General features: G+C 40.9%; 1 protein-coding gene across 4 annotated transcripts in view; it reads right to left on the reverse strand.

The window, feature by feature from the left end:
* get4 (guided entry of tail-anchored proteins factor 4) overlaps positions 1–18,129 on the reverse strand; it is a 44,094-nt gene that overhangs the window by 7,611 nt on the left and 18,354 nt on the right. For 3 of the 4 annotated variants that reach the window (XM_038819712.1, XM_038819713.1, XM_038819714.1), the window contains exons 2-8: positions 16,936–17,014; positions 15,670–15,751; positions 11,651–11,800; positions 10,823–10,961; positions 9,359–9,499; positions 9,192–9,267; positions 5,785–5,857 (exon numbers count right to left, since the gene is read on the reverse strand). In XM_038819712.1, coding sequence (XP_038675640.1) covers positions 5,785–5,857; positions 9,192–9,267; positions 9,359–9,499; positions 10,823–10,961; positions 11,651–11,800; positions 15,670–15,751; positions 16,936–17,014 — 740 coding nt within the window. Of the gene's footprint in view, positions 1–5,784; positions 5,858–7,249; positions 7,850–9,191; positions 9,268–9,358; positions 9,500–10,822; positions 10,962–11,650; positions 11,801–15,669; positions 15,752–16,935; positions 17,015–18,129 lie in introns of all 4 variants that reach the window. The other variant, XR_005463407.1, reaches the window with a different exon arrangement.

Below are 18,129 nucleotides of genomic sequence, written 5' to 3' on the forward strand. Positions count from 1 at the left end.
GATGTTTGGGCCTCTGGTGGAACAGGTGACGTGTTGGTGGTAATTTGGTAGTACACTCTTGAGCTTGGCCTGATTGAAGTCCCCAGCTACAATGAACAAGGCCTCGGGATGTTTCGTTTCAAGGCTATTTGTGGTGGTGAATATTTAATCCAGTGCGATTTTCATGTTCGCATGGGGTGGGATGTAAACTGCCGTCAGGATAATGGAGCTGAACTCCCGCGGAAGGTAGTAGGGGCGGCATTTTAGCGTCAGGTATTCTAGGCATGGAGAGCAAAAACTCGCCACTGTTGCTACATCTAGGCACCAGGAGGTGTTGATGAGGAGGCAGACCCCACCTCCCCTAGCCTTGCCTGAGGTCGCCGTACGTTCCATTCGGTGGATTGAGAAGCCCCCTAGTTGTAAGGCACAGTCCGGTGAAGCAGGAGTTAGCCATGTCTCCGTGAAACAGAGCACACAGCAGTTCCTCAGTTCTCTTTGAAAAGTGAGTCTGGCTTTAAGTTACCACCATATTTTTAACATGGAGACTACCAGCAAATTCGAAGAATATTTCGCTAGAGCAAGCGGCAGAGACGCAGTCATCAGTGCCTCGAAGTTCGTCCCTCTGCAGGGCCCCAACTTCACCACAACCAAATAACTTCTCGATCCCCAAAGCACCCCAACACCTTCACCGCATTGGCCGCCCAATAATAATACATCAAATTTGGCAGCGCCAACACTCCCCACCTGCCTCTCTCGCTCTAGGACCCCCCTCCCCCACCTATTCAACTCCAAGGAGTTCTCCCCGCCTCTATGAAACCAGTTATGAGCCGCTCCATCTTCTGAAAAAACAACTTTGGTCGAAAAACTGAGAGGTAGTGAAACAAGAACATCTGGATCACAGCAAGATATTTCATCTTAATAGATTGAACTCGGCCCGCCGACGAAAATGGGAGGCTCTCCCACCTCTGCAGATGCTCTAATCCTACTCACCAGACTCGTAAAATTTAACTTGTGAAGTCACATCCCCCAAATAATGAAAACTAGTCCCAGCCAAACAGGACGGCAGCTCCACCAGCCCAGGCTCCACACCTCGAAGGGCTAAACACAAAATACTCACTCTTCCCATCATTCAGTTTATACCCTGAAAAGGAGCCAAACCTCTTCAATATTCCCAATATATCCCCCATAGCTGGCCCAGGATTCATCCATCATCCATGTACAGGAGCACCATTTGCTCTACTCACCCCCTCCTACCCTCCTAATCTCTCACCACTTATCCGAGGCCCTGAAAGCAATTGCCAATGCTTCAATCGCCAACGCAAACAAAAAAAGGGTCATACGATATCCCTACCTCATCCCCTTGTACAGGCATCTCTTGTAACGGCCCCGAACTCATGGTGTTCATTCGCACACTCAGATAGCGTTTCATATAATAATCTAACCCATGACACAAATCCAGGACCAATCGCAAACTTCTCCAGAACCGCCAAAAGGTAGCTCCATTCAACCCTATCAAATGCCTTTTCTGTGTCAAAAGACACGATTATTTCCGGGTCAACGCGAGTGTGAGAAGTACACCAAGTAACCACCTCTCATTAGCCGACAGTTTTCTATCAAATCCCATCTGGCCTTCCCCACTACCTCCGGGCGGCAGAGTTCGAACCTTAACGCTAAGACTTTGCCCAAAAGTTTTTCATCTACATTGAGCAGAGAAATTTGCAGTACGCACCACACTCCAGTGGCATCCTTGGCCTTCTTCAGAAGGAGGGAGATGGATGCCTTCTCCAGCATCTCCAGGAGACGACCCCACGCCAGTGATCTTTAAACATTCCCAGCACCAATGGTCAGCTGATCTGCAAACTTGTCAGAATTCTACAGGGAACTCATCTGATCCCGACACCGTCCCCATCTGCAATTTTCCCATGACCCTGCGGACCTCCTCCAACCCCACTGGCGCCTCCAATTTCTCCCGCAACTCTTCCCCCACCTGAGGAAATTCCAAACCTTCCAGGAACTCTCCCATCCCCTGCTCGTCTTCTGCTGGCTCCGAAATGTAGAGTCCCTCATAAAAAGGACCGAAACAGCTCATTGACGTTTTCTGGGACAGAAACCAACCCACCCCCGGCACCTGCACGATCTCCCTGGCAGCCTCCTGTCACATTAACTGAGGAGCAAACAAGCGGCTAGCCTTCTCCCCGTGCTCATATACCATCTCCTTTAAACAACGCAGCTGATGTACTGCGTGCCCAAAGCTCTGGCATTGTGTCGTTCGCAATCTCACCCACCACTTTTTGACATTCCTTCCTGGTCTCCTGTCCATGTGTGACTTGTACAAGATGAACCCCCCCCTCCCCCCATCACCGCTTTTAACGCCTTCCACACTGTAGACGGCGAGACCATCCCATTCTCATTCCATGTAGTCCTTTATGGCCCTAGAAACCTGTGTGCAAAACTCAAGATCCGATAAAAGTCCTGCATCCAGCCTCTAACCCATATGCTGCACCCGCCTTCAACCGCAGGTCCACTAAATTGGCACATGGTCAGAGATGACCACTGCTATATACTCCACACTCTTTACCCCAGGGAGCAGTGTCCTACCCACACCAAAAAAGTTGATCCTTGAATACACCTTGTGCACCAGTGGAAACCCCCCCCCCCCCCCCCCCCCCCCCCCCCCCCGGTGCATAAACTGCAACAGATCCCCACCCCTCCATCAATGCTGCTGGCACTGTCACCATCCCAAAGGGATCAACGATTGTGGTCTGTGGCAATCAAACTTTGGATCTAAAACACAATTAAAATCCCCATCTAAAATCAGATGGCGCATCGAATTCCAGAATAGTAGCCAACAACTATCTCAAAGGTAACATTGTCACAATTTGTGGCACATACGTTCACCAGCATTACAGCCCTTCCCTCTAGCATACCTGCAACAATCACATAACGACTCCCCTGATCAGCTTCACCGTCTCCGTCTGAAAATAAACCCTCCTAACTAAACCACCCCCCCCCCGCCTAATCACTGCACCCAAGCCCACACAAGGTCAACAATCCTCTCTCCCCTTCAAATGAAAGTTAACAATCCCCTTTTTTTTTACCGTCCCTAACCCCCAGCAGAGCAAGAATAGCACAACAGAACTCACAGCAGCATTGGTACATTTTACCCCTTCATACACAGAGTACCAAATAGTCCACTTCACAGCGGTCCCAACTTCCTCTCTCTGATGAAGAGCACTGCCTGCTCCAGCATGTCAAAGAAGTGATCATGTGAGTCCATTGTGACCCAGTCGTGCGGGATACACGCACCATATCGCATGCCCTGTTGAAGGCCACGTCTCTTCGCCTGCTCAGTCCCAATGTCTTGGTATATCCGCACCATATTCCCATCCCAGTTGATATTCCGAATCTTTTTTGCCCACTCAAAGACCTTCTCCTTCCTTTCATAACTGTGAAAGCGGATTATCACTGCCCACAGTGGCTCATTCGGCCTTGGCTTTTGCCTGAGCGCCCGATGTGCTCTATCATCCCCACCCAGCAGTCGAGAAAACATTTCGGAGAAAGATTTGGTTGGCTTGGAGTCATCCACTCCCTCCGACAGCTCCACCAACCTGACATTTAGCCGCTGTGATCGATTTTCAAGATCCCCCACTTTGAACCTCAGGCCGTTATTGGTGTCCACCACCAGAACCAACTCCACTTGAGTGAGGCAAGCCGGTCCTTATGCCACAACAAAGTCTTCTCCACCCCCTTCAACGTCTCACTTTTTGCTTGCACCACGTTCGAGGTTCTCACTAACTGTTCACGGATTGGGCCCAAGCGTCCTCGACAGTGGCTTCAAAAGATTCCTTAATCTCCATTCCCTGCTGCTCCAACTGCCTTTCCATCTGCTTGCTGAATTTTTTACAGCTTCTGCGCCATTACCACAGTCAACGTGTCTAGTGTAATGGACGTGGCGGCCACCTCCCCTCCTTCACCTTCCTTTGACAAGCTACCCTCCTGAGCCTTCTTAGTGTTGGGCTTCTTCGTTGACGATTTTGACATACCACCATATGAGTCCACTTACTCAACAAGGCTTGGACTCCAAAATCTCCAAAATGCAGGTAAAAGGGATCAAAAACTAAGACCCTGCTGGCAGTCACCTTCCGTGCATCGTTTACATTATGGACATCCATCATTTACATTGTTAATGGCTTATCCCATCCGTATCTAGATCTAGTTCAAATAAATTAGTTTTCTAATACAAGTTGAAGAAATAAAACCATATTAAAAATACTGATACATTTAATTATTATAAATATAGCCAGTTCTCAGTTTTGGAATGCCTTGACGATTGTTGACAGCAAGTTATTAACATTCGCTAAGGGTGTATACAAATTTCCAATCTAGTATTAATATGAATGAATTTGAGCATTGCACTGACACTAATTTGGGAATGTTACCCAACACTCAAACGGGAAGCAAAGGATATTTATTGAAGGAGCTCCTGATTGATGTTGCAAGGAGTGTAATCCGGTGCAATGTCAAACCTAATTTACAAAGTGATCAACAATCAATCCGACCTCCACAAACTTTTTCAATCCAACTAACCTAAATTTGGCAGAGATTCTCCTTTCCATGCGTTTCAAATATTTTAAAATTTCCTCAGGAAAAGTCCATTACAATTACAGTGACCACGCAATTCAAGATAAAAGATGGCTAATTCTTACATTTAATAATTGTTTAATTATTGTCCGACTGCCCTGCGGATTCCAGCATCCGCAGTTATTTTGCTTTTGCCCTGGCCTGACCCACTTCTTGACCAGGCAACCTTTCCCCCAACACTAGAAACTGAATTGGCCCAGCCATATAAATACTGTGTCACAAGAGAGGTTAGAGGGAACTCTGACTCCCTCAAGCTTGGCAATCATCTTCAAGGCACAATTCAGGAGTGCGATGGAATACTCTCCACTAGCCTGGATGGGTTCAGCTCCCAACACACAATATTCAGAACAATGTAGCCCATTTAATTGATACCCCATCCACCACCTTCAACATTCACTACCTCCACCACTGATGCATAGTGGCAACAGTGTGTATAATCTATAAGGTGCACTGCGGAGATTCACCAAGGCCCCTTCACCGGCACATTTCAAACCCATGACCTCCACCGCCTGCAAGTTCCCCTCCAAGTCACACAACACCCTGGTTTGGAACTATATCATTGTTACTTCACTGTCATTTGAATCCTGGACATCCCTTCCTAACAGCACTGTGGGTGTACCTGCATCACATGGACTGCAGCCATTCAAGGTGGAGGCTCACCCACCACCATGGCAAGGGCAATTAGGGATTTGCAATGAATGCTAGCCTAGCCAGTGATGCCCACATCCTGCAAAATAATTTTTAAAAATTGGTCACCATGCCCTCAGTTGTCTAGATTCCAAGCTCTGGGATTTTCTTCCCTTCTCTGCATAATAGCAAAGGCATTCTGGCAATGGAATCAGTGCAAACAGTAGAAAAAGCACACACTGGTGCAGAACTGCTGAGTCTAATTAGATGGGTATTCAATTCTATCTATCTACATCTGATCTGTTAGAGCTTAATGCTAAATGTTTCTCTGAAGGGCAAATGGACAGTAATATCCTTCAATGTTGGACAATCACAAAATTCAGAAAGAAATATATGCAAAATCTTTTGTCCTTCCAATGGGTTGCAGTTTGTAGGCGTAGCACATGTACATATGTGTTGGATGTAGGTGGATTAAAACAACACTTGACTAAATGAATCACTTAATTTACAATGTAAATGGCTCCATGCTTAACTTACCTAATAATCCCCCATATGAGGATGTCTGTCTCGGTGCAACTCCAAAGAAGATCTGACCTATTCGGTCTAGATACTAGAATTAAAAATAGTGCAGAATTAAAAGCTGAAGACTTAATCTAATACAAAGGAAGGGGAAAAAATCATTAAACAATCAAGAGCTACTCAAATGGGGATTCTCTTCAATGAACCCACTCAAAATTTATTACAGTAAAGCTATCCTGATGGTCTTGTTTTGATTAACACAATTTACAATTATACACACACACACAAACTGTATGGAACTTTGGGCACTGGAAAAATCAAAACTATGCAAATTAATTTTAATTTGATTTAACATTTGAAAAGTACCTTTCTTTGTCTACTGGAAATAATTATCAATACACTAAAATAATTATAAGCATCCTAGCTTAATAGAATTTATAGAATATTAATATTTAGCAAACTAAAAATGACATGCCCATTTCAACCGGTGTTTACTGGCAGTTAATCGCAACTCGATAGTAGGCCAGGTTTGTCAGCATGCTGGACACAAAATTGAGTATATGCTGTTTTCATGTAATTGCTATATGAATAAAAATTGCATTATGGAAAGTTACAATAAAAGTACAGTGAAAGCCACATGATCTTGTTGAGGTTACAAAATATATATTTTATTATAATAAAATTAATCCACGCTTAGCATCCCTCGAATGTCACAAATTCTCCTGGTAGTATTTCAAACTTGACATGCACCACATCCATCCTGTATATCAATAGTGTTTTTGATTTTTAACCAGAAGTTTTACTACTTTAGTTAATTCACTGCCTTTCTTTGCTCCCCCACACATTTTCCACGGCGCATTAGAAAACCCACGTGTAATTTGTTTTTATCGTGGCTTCACTTCAGTTATATGTGCAATTCCATTTGACTGAATAGTTGAGTATGGCGTGATGATTTCAATGTTACCTTATTTAGCCACAATAAACTTCATAAAATAAAGAGGTCAAGAAATTCACCTTGTGCGACGTTTAAGTTTTTGATTGCCTTTTTATATTCAAATACTGGCACCAAAAAACACTCACTCTCAGCTATATGTACTGAAGCTTAATCCATAAAGGCAGCGATTCATGGAAAAAATATTCAGGGAGAAAGTTTTGTAAAATTATTCTTTCGTTGTGCCAAATCAATAAAGTAAGTTTGACCCAGTTACCTCATCAGTGATCTTACCTTCAATTAGAAAATTATGGAGGAATTTCCTCCTCAACCAATGTGTGAGAACATTTAAAACACATAATCAACAGGAAATCTTCCTAACAGGGTTCTAAAACTACTCATGGTCACAACATTGCAGTAGCAACATGACAATCCCGGGGCAACAATTTCAGCCGAACAAGAGTTTCTATCAAGGTATCTGATGAAAATTTCTATTTATCTAGAAGCAGAAAATGCACATTGCTATTCCATAGTTTAGTAAAGCTTACTTACCATCCCACAGTCCTCATTCAAAGGGAGTGACTCCTCCATACGCAAATGGGCATTTGCTTCCCTTTGCAGCCTGAAATGTTTGAATGGGAGAAAGAGGAAATAAGGGCTTCCTAATCCTCTTCATTATGCTTTCTCCCCCATTTATATTGTGGCCCAATTTTCAATTTTACCAACTCTGGGAATTCAAATAGCTTGCAGCGAGAGATGGGGGGCGAATTGTCTGTGTACATAGATTCATTCAGCCCATCGTGCCTATGCCAGCTCTTTGAAAGGGCTATTCACTCCCACTTGCCTGCTCTTTCTCCACAGTCCTGTAAATGTTTCTTTTTGAAGTATACATCCAACTTCATTTGAAAGTTACTGCTGAATATAACACCACTGTCCTCAGGCTGCACATTCCAGATCATAACAACTTGCTGAGTAAAAATGTTTGCGAAGGCCTTTGCATTGCAGAGTAAGCAATCGATTTTCTTCATTTGTTTCTCTGGTCTCCAAACACATAACTCATACTGAAAGCAGGTGCTCCACAAAATAGTATGGTGGAATGGGGGAAGAGCAGAAACAAATAAACTCTGGTATCTGGTGCAGATGAGTATTGGCCTGTATTCCGTGGAGAAGCAAAATTAAAAAGAATTAGGTCCAATCACAGAAGCAATTGGTCTTTACCTATTCCATATGAAATGCAGCATCTAATATATTTTGTTGAAATAGGGCCACTTTCCTGCCCCATGCCTCGGACAGGTACAGCACAGCTCCAAGGCTCTCGCACACTGCAGTTATAGCTCCATTTTCCCCTGCCCACACACATTCCCCACCGACCTTTTCTGGAAATTCCAGAACAATGTAGAGGGATATCTGTCATTTTTCTGATTTTTGCACTTTGAACAAACACCATTTGCGGTTAAAGGCCAGGACGTCAGCCCCATGTGCCGCTCAGTTAATCACTCACCTATTATGTGATGGCTTCAGGACAGTTTGGAGAAATGCCATTATCAATGAAAATCTCTTTGGGAGGTGGGAATGATGAAAACATGTGTAAAAGCAACTGACCTTGAGATTCCAAAACAAAAACTCAAGGTCATGTCAATCACTATGCAGTGTGTTTTAGAAAGACACTTGCTTTGCACTACACTACCTTAGTTTGGAAATTCTAACACGGTGATGTACTTCTGGGCAGAGAAAGGACGGGGAGATAGCGTATGAAGTTGGGTATCTCTGATAAAGAGATAGGGCTTCATTAATCATTAAAAACTCTTGGTTCTTATATGAGCAAAATTTGTGTCACATGAAATAAACAGTTACAAGGCTGAAAGAAAATTATATTGTACAGTCATATTCTCACTATATCAAGGAAAGGACAAGTGCATGAGGAGGATTAGGGATGCCTGATTTTCTCTTTTCTCTTCAGGTATACCACAGGAGGCAAATTTCCATTTGCGAGGGGATGAGTCCTGAGAAGGAGATAAGAACATCAGTCCCAACAGTACACAAGCTACATGGTTATCTGCATTGGAGTTCCTGCGAACAACAATTTGTCCAAAATCTGACTTTGAATTTGCTGGTGAGCTCAGCAACAACCGCAGTTCTTAGGATGATGAAAGTGTTGGCAAATTCTTCCATTTTTGATGTAGTACAGAGAGGCACCGAGTGGTGAAGGGGGTGAAAATATATATATTTTTTAATCTCGGAAGCTGATCATTTCATTGACAATGCACCAAAACAGTCTCTCACTTTTCTTAAACTGTTAGGACATCTTTTGACGTGAAGATTTACCGTATTGGCTTATAGACATGCAGGCACAAGCCTGCATAATGTTGTGAATAGCTCAGAATTTTTAAATTTTGCTTTCTATTCACATCCAAATAATTCATAAAAAACACATTAAAACATGAATCTTGGTTCCAGTAAGTTAAATAAATGCAGCAGTGGAACAGTAACTCACCTCAATGTACATTGGATCTCTCTTTAAAGATGGCTGATACTGTTCACATAACACTGTAAAAACGGTGAGTTTCCCCCTTCAGCAAGAAAGTACAAATATTAGACAAGTTTGAACATTTTTTTCAAAGGACCAACAACTTTTCTTTTAAATATAAAAACAATACCTACCCCTCAACAGCAAGTAATAAGAACCAAATAAAGTTTAACAAGGGTTGTATAAATGGAGGTCCCTTTTCTATAGAGGGATGCTTTTCTGTGTAAGTTGTGAAGACCAATGATGCAGTATTTTTATTTTTTAAGCAAAGAAATCTGAAAAAAAAAATCAGAACCATATTCAGAAATGGCATTTCTACTCAGCTGAGAAAACTATCTGTAGAAACAGCAAATGAAAAGAAAGTCACAAATGTGCAACACAAAGATCCAAGCAGTGTATCACTTTCATAAGACTGTTTTACTTGTTTTGAATGCCAATCTACCTAACCCGCAAATCTTTTGATTACTCGGAGGAAACCCATGCAGACACGGGGAGAATGTGCAGAATCCTCAGGCATTCACCCAAGATCAGAATCGAACCCAGGTCCCTGGTGCTGTGAGGCAGCAGTGCTACCACTGTGCCACCTCTTCTCATGCATTGTTGTTCTGTTACAGACATTTTTGCAAGTTGGTTCTGATGGCTGCAAGACGAAAAGTTTTGACAGCATGTCTCGCTTATTATTGGATGTTTCTTTTATGTGGCACTCAAAACAAGTAAAATGGTATTATTAACTTAATTCATTTGAAAACGTAATTAGTTTTACGCCATTTCCTCTGCCCCTCTCTTGAACATGCCAACTCTCACTGGGACACTGTTCAAAGGGCACCAATCAAAATGGAATCAAATTGTTCCTTTGATCCAAGGATGTACAAGTTAAAACACACAAAGAGTACTTTAGCATTTATGCAGCTGAATCTCAATGTACTTTACTCTTCACAGATGCTGTCAGACCTGATGACACTGTCCAGCACTTTTTGTTTTTGTTTCAGACTCCAGCATCCCCAGTAACTTACTTTGATTTGACTTTACTGCAGTGATGTTTTTTAAACCGTACAGGTGAAAGCCTGTGGCTTTTTCTACATATCTTTTCCCTCAAAACGCAAGATATAACTAAAACAAGGCAGCCTTGAGTGAAGAATTTCAAATAAACTATGACAAGAAAATAAATATATATCCAGAAATACCAATAAAAGACTTTTAGTGAATTAATCTGTCTAAACAAATTTAGGGAACGCCTTTTTTAAAACACTCATTTTCCAAAATGCATGAAGATTGTATGATGTTGTGAGTCAACATGCATTTTTGTTTTGTGGCTGTTTCCAAGTGCCTTGTAAAAGAACTCAGCAGAAGAAATTAGTCCAATTGTGGAGTACAGAACAATTATTTCTCACTTTTCTTCCTTGTAGTTCTGGCTAAAAGATAAAAGGCTTGCACCTCAAGGACAAAGAAAAAGTGAACTGTCAACACAAATCCAGCTGCATCTGATTCAGCTAGGACCATCTAACAATATAAATGCAATTATGTAGAGCTATTATTTCACTAGAAAGAGAACAACCAATAAATTTACACATTTTTTTTTTTGTTTACCAACTACTTACTGTAAGACCGCCTGAGCCACAAACATGTCCACTTCGTTCCGGTAGCCCTTTGCTGCAGAATATTCTACTAACATATTTGCGCAACCCTCCCCATCTGCTGAATGCAGGAAGTGATATCGAGATTCACTATAGTTTTGCTCTAGAAAGAGAATGTAAAATCATTGTATGTAAGCAATGAAGCTGACAAAATAATTTGTTGGCACAAACGTGGACTGAATGTCCTCTTTCTGTGCCTTAAATTTCCTGTTTCTATTTGAAGCACGTTAACTGAAAATGTAAACAGTTTGAGCAATACATCTCACTTAGACAGATACTATTAACTCACCAATCTATGGGACTATATTTTGTCCGCAGAATGAATGGCAGTCAATTTCATCACTAATTTGGCACTAATATTATATTTTAAAATTGTATTTAATAAAGTATTTCTATACTGCAACAAAATTCTTATCCACTGATTTTTTTTCTCAACGCATAATGTGCAGCATTATGAGTGAACCAAATAATTCATGCAAAATATATATCATGACCAATTTTCTACTTACTTAAAACATTAAAACGACTAAAGATTGAATTTATACTAAAGCACTCAAGATCGATCAGATTACAAACAACCTTTAAACCTAGCTTAACACTAGTTGAGAGTTATATCCTGTTCGGTATGAAGTGCGAGCTGTGTGCATTGGCTCCTGGTCAGGCTGCCACAGTGCTTGGACATCCGATGGAATCTGACACAAGTTATACTGTCACCTTAACTCATGACAGATCATCACAAAACCACAGAATAACTGCAGTTTTGGATACTGATTTAGCCTACCCTAGTCTTACCTTTCCACAGTGTGACTGCCAGCAGTTGATGCAGTTTCGGGTGACCGAGTTTTGCTGAGCCTCCACTGGACCATTTAAGCGCTCTGGATACAAATGCTGCTCTCTCAGGAGAGTTTGGATCCATTAGACTAAAAAGTTTACCAAGGTTTTCTGAAAGACATGATATGTTAACAAGTTTTGCAACTGTTTTACTAAATTCTGACGTGTGCCTAGAAGAATTAAGACAAAATAGCATTAAGTCATGTCAAAATCTGTACTTAAATGAAACAAGAAAATCATCTGATCTTTGAAAGAGGAAATGCAATTTTGCATAGGATCTAAAACGTGCCAATATCTAAACACATGCCAGTACTTAAGTGTTGCCGAAACAAAGAAAGAAATTTGCTTCCAGCTTCAATGAAGACCTGCCAAAATTTTTATTATCCTACATAGAGTATGGGAATAAACAATTACAAAGATTTTGGAAAATGGCAATTTAAGTACTTCTATAGCCAATTGTACTAGTCCAGCTATCCAGTTGGATAAATCAACAAATTTCTGTGAAGTAATGCCCAAATTATTTTTAAGTTATTTACATATTACCTGGGCAATTAGATTTTCAAAATCTACAGGTAGTTACATTAACTGGACATATCTGAGGCAGTAACTCCAAATCATTCAAAAAGCATCTGTGAGAAAAATAAGTCCTTTGTGTACAGCACTAAAGATTAGAAACAAAGCTGTGGAATGGACAATCTGAAGGAGTGAGATTACCTGTAAAAGGTTCAACTTTCAGCCATTTTAAAATAGATGGGGTTCACAGAATAGCAAAATGCAGCAGGAACTCGTGTACCAAGTTTAATTGCTGCCTTAGCTGGAATTAGCCAAGTCAAAACGGGTAAATTGCACCGTCAGAATGTAAGTGATAGTTCATGAAATCACAGTGTGAAGGTTTGAAATACATAACCTCTTCTGAAACTGTTCACTATATTGACTAACGACTGTTTAATTTTTAAAAAAAATCAAATTTAAGTGGAAGGTTTAGGTCATATTACAAGCAACAATATTAAAGGTTGAAGTCTAAGGATCACTTGGTTTTGTTACTGGTCAGCACATAGAAATTATGTTTGAATAAATGAAGTCTGAACATTAGTTATTTTGGTCCAAGGACTCTTACTGCAAAGACAAATTTTAAGCATCAAAAAATGTCTACGCATGAAGTGTTTCAGTAAAATGTGACGGGTCCAAAGGAAGATATGGAAGCTTTAGCGTAGTTTTTCAGGAGTCAGCAGCATATTCTTAGAATTAAACTAACTGTCATTTAACAAACCATTCATTAAAACCAGTTACCTACTAGGGTTGTTATTCAGAACCAGCCAGCAGGAGCTGCTAACATACCAATGTGCTGCTGCTGAATTCAGAACACAAATAATGCCCAGCCCCAACGTCAGGTGATCCCAACATCTTGCCTTAGTCCTTGTTTACAATGAGATCCAGGTTCAGTAATCAAATCCAGGCAGAATTGCTCATTCATAGATGTGTAAAATTATCACAGCAGAAAAGGAGACCATTTGGCCCATCAGGCTCTTTGAAAGAGCTACTCAGCTAGTCCAACTCTCCTGGCAGTGTTCTATAACGGTTCACCCTGCTGATTTGTATCTCCACTAAACATAAATATCTGCAATACTCTTGATCACAAAATATCAATCCACATAGTTCTCTTTCAGATGCTGATGATCCTGCTGTACATTCACAGTATTTCTTATTACATTCTCTGGGGCAGGGGAAATTTTCAAATTCAATATGCTTATTATTGCATGGCCACGAACAACACAGCTGCAGTGCAGGAAAGGGCAAGTTCCTTGCATCAACATTAACACAGGACCTACACCCGGATACATAGGTTGTTCACATTGTGCAGAACTGGCTGTTTGGTCAGTTTGTATGGTCAGACTGATAATTGAGGAAAAATCAAAATTTTTATTTGCCAGTATAAATATCCTTTAGAGCGGATACAAAGTTGTTAACAGAAAATACTGGAAAACAAGTAAAATATGAAAATGCTAGAAATACTCAGCAAACAACATCTATAAAGGGAAGAGACACATTACCATTCAGAGGTCAACCCTCCACCAGAACTGCCTAACAAAGTGTTATACTCCAGACATGAATCTACTCTTTCTATTTAGATACTAACAGACCAACAATACATTGCGTATTTTTCATAAATGCAATCTACCATGCAAAAACGAGACAAAATACCACAAAGAACAAAGAAAAGTACAGCACCTTCGGCCCTCCAAGCCCGTGCCGACCATGCTGCCCGTCTAAACTAAAATCTTCTACACTTCCTGGGTCCGTATCCCTCTATTCCCATCCTATTAATGTATTTGTCAAGATGCTCCTTAAATGTCACTATCGTCCCTGCTTCCACCACCTCCTCCGGCAGCGAGTTCCAGGCACCCACTACCTTCTGTGTAAAAAAACTTGCCTCGTACATCTACTCTAAACCTTGCCCCTCGCACCTTAAACCTATGCCCCCTAGTAATTGACCCCTCTACCCTGGGGAAAAGCCTCTGACTATCCACTCTGTCTATGCCCCTCATAATTTTGTAGACCTCTATCAGGTCGCCCCTCAACCTCCGTCGTTCCAGTGAGAACAAACCGAGTTTATTCAACCATTCCTCATAGCTAATGCCCTCCATACCAGGCAACATCCTGGTAAATCTCTTCTGCACCCTCTCTAAAGCCTCCACATCCTTCTGGTAGTGTGGCGACCAGAATTGACCACTATACTCCAAGTGTGGCCTAACTAAGGTTCTATACAGCTGCAACATGACTTGCCAATTCTTATACTCAATGCCCTGGCCAATGATAGCAAGCATGCCGAATGCCTTCTTGACTACCTTCTCCACCTGTGTTGCCCCTTTCAGTGACCTATGGACCTGTACACCTAGATCTCTCTGACAAGAGAAACAATGTTGAAATTTGAAAGAACATTGGCCAATATGACTGCCATTTGGTTTTCTATTAAAACAACACAAGCTTGCTTTGAGAAAGGCAAATCAGTTAAAGTACAATCAGAAATGGTCAGTCTCCTGCAAAACCATCAACAGCAGCAGATACCGAAACTAGGGTGCAGCAATACACTGCCCAGCACGAGATAGAGATACATGGCACAAAGTACAACCCTCATTTTTATCATCCACATCCAGCTTTCTCACAAATACAGTAAAACAAGCTTGCTTGTTGAACTTTGTGGGAAAAAAGAAAAATAAATGATTATGTTTAAGCAACATCTAGCAAGTCAGTCTGAATCTGATCCTTCCCATCAAGACTGTTCAAATTCTCTTATGTAATCATACTAAAACAAAATAAGTCAATAAAAATGTCAAAATTTCTGCCTCCATATGTTCAGTTTTCAGGCCTCTCATTTCTTCCACATTGTTTCTGTTTGCAACGCAGCCATGTCATAAAACCTCAATCTTCAAGTTTGTTAGGAGGTGGAATGGAATCTGCCATCCCTAATCCAGTTCTAACTGTCATCCATTTTATATCAGCAAGTCTCAGGGCCTCAAGCTGCCATGTCCCACCTTAACCTCTACAGCAATCAAATATAGTGTCCCATTTACAGGTTGGCTGTAAACAACAAATTCAATAGAGGCCAGTGGCTCAACCTTGGACCTTCTTGATCCATATGCTTCAACAACACACCAAGCACTTGAATTTCTGACTTAGCGATTGGCAAGATATTTACATTGTCTCTTAATAACACCCATTTGCCTCGTACTTATTTTTTGTGCTACATCAGTCCCTCCACATACAGAAATGCTCATTTCCTCACCCAAGGAGCTTAACTAATAGTAACTAGCACAAAGCTCAAAATAGAAAACAAATATAACTCATTGGAAAGATGGTGTACGCCAAGTTCATTTTCTTCTATTTCTGCCATGAAATTAATATTAAACTTATTTCATTATTAGAATATCTGCAGAAATGTTGGAAGAACAGAAAAGGGAGAATGTCAACAATTTACATACCTAAGAGTTCATCTGCAACCTTTGCTTCGGACTTTTCCAAGGACTCTAAAACTAGCATAGATAAATCAGCAGCACTGTTTAGCTGTACCAAGAAAACAAGAGCAAATTAATATCTTGGGAGAAAACTTTCATCTTCAGAAAGTAAACACCAATGGACAATAAAACAGACTCCTGGCATCTGTTGGAATGTTCGCTGATAATTGAAGTGTTCTGCACCATTTGAAACTCCTCAGATACTGAAGCAAGTCCGTTCCTGCATGCAGCAAAACATGGGCGACATTCAGGCTTTGGTTGATTAGTGGCAAGATACCTCTGCTCTACACAAATGCCAGGCAATGACCTTCTAAAGAAAAAAAATAATCTAACCATCTCCCCTTGACACTCGACATCATGGAGGGCTACCATTGACGAGAAACTGAACTAGGTCATCCATATAAATACTGTGGCTAAAAGAGCAGGTTAAAGGCTGGGAATTCTGCAGTGAGTAACCAACTTCCTAACTATCCAAAGCCTGTTCACCATCTACAAGGCAAACATTAGGAGTGTGATGGAATACTCTCCACTTGCCTGGATGACCACAGCTCCAACAACACTCAAGAAGTTCAACATCATCCAAGACAAGCAGCCCGCTTTATCGGCACCCCATCCACCACCTTATACATTCACCACCAGTACACAGAGGCAACAGTGTGTGTCATTTACAAAATGCACTGCAGCAAATCATCAACGCTCACTCCACAGCACCTTCCAAACCCGTGACCTCTATCACCTACAAGGACAAAGGCAGCAGATACACAAGAACACTACCACCTGTAGGTTCCCCACCAAGTCAGTCCTGACTTGAAAAAATTGCCATTTCTTCACCGTCGCTGGGTCAAAATCCTGGAACTCTCTGCTTAACACCAGCAGTTCAAGGCAGCACTCCTAATCACCTTCTCAAGGACAATTGGAGATGGGCAATAAATGCTGGTCTTGCTGGCAATGCCCATATTCCAAGACAAATAAAATAAACATGCAAGCTATGGTGGTACAACAACATTCTGGATGCCTTGCCAAAAAACCTATTCAGTAAACTGAATACTTTTGGACATTGACAAATTTTAAATGAAGCAGAATGACAAAATGAGGTGGAAATTTATATAACATTGCATTAACTCCTGAATTATTAATAATTTTTAACCAAAATAACAAATGATTGTTAGCATAAAATGTATGAGTAATTGTGTTAGGATTGCAAATTTTATAATTTCTGTAAACGGATGTTACCTGACTGTAACTGAAGAACAGCAACGCCCCAGAATACATAAGTTCTCGAGCCTCAGCATGTTTACTTTGTGACATATACCTGGAAAAAAGGCAAGCATTATTTTTGGAAGTAGAAATTAATATGCTACTTACATTCTAGAAGTAATGACTTCAGAGACAGATGTTCTCCCAGGTCACCTCCAGCAACGTTTACATTTTCACCAATTAAAGAGTTCTTGCAAGTATTTAACAATGTAAAGCAGGTATTATATTACAATCTTTATTCTCAGAATCAGAATGCACGGTAGTTTTTTGAATCACTAGAAATATATTAATTGGCAAAATTTGCATTTTGAAGATCAAGGTACAATCTAGAGATCAATGTTTATTATTTGGCACAATTAAGCAAAGGTAGGGCATGGAAACTTTATAAAACAGGAAATAAAACGGCGCTGAGGACTCGGGTTCAATCGCGCCCCCGGGTCACTGGCTGTATCGAGTTTGCACATTCTCCCCGTTGCTGCATTGGTTTCGCCCCCACAACATAACAATGTGCAGGTTGGGTGGATTGGCCACACTAAATTGCCCCTTAATTGGGAAAAAATAATTGGGTACTCTAAATTTCTTTTTTAAAAAACAAGAAAAAAAACTATCACAGGTTTACATGATGAAATGCAAATGAAGATCTTAAAGAAATATAATCTGCATGTTAAGGCATTTTAAACCAAGAGTCCTCCTAAAGCTACAACAAATAAAATGAGATAGGAAACATGGGGCCGATGTTTGGACATGTAGTATATTAGAAGCAAGTGTCTTTACAACTTAATAATTTGTTACAGTATCTTGGAAAAGATCATATTGCACCAGGAAAATTTTCAATATTCATGTCACTAAGGATCCTTTTCCAAGCAGGGACATATATTTAATGGCTGCTGAAATTTAACTTCTATTTAAATTTGATATACAGTACTGCCGATGAAACAATGTATCTCTGAACTTTAAAATGTTCTGGCAAAGTAACAGTAAAGCTCTTTTCTAAAGAGCACAATTACTTGGATCACATATCTATTTATTAAAATAGAGGTACCATGTTTGAAGGTCTCCATGGGTGAAAGTCTCCACTCAGTATTGGGAAATGGAATACTTTTCTTCCATTTGTGGACATTAGGAGCTGAATTCTCTGCTGGCGAGATTCTCCGTTGCACCGGCAGCGCA

The sequence above is a fragment of the Scyliorhinus canicula genome, chromosome 15, assembly GCF_902713615.1.
Source record: "Scyliorhinus canicula chromosome 15, sScyCan1.1, whole genome shotgun sequence".
NCBI lineage: Eukaryota > Metazoa > Chordata > Chondrichthyes > Carcharhiniformes > Scyliorhinidae > Scyliorhinus > Scyliorhinus canicula.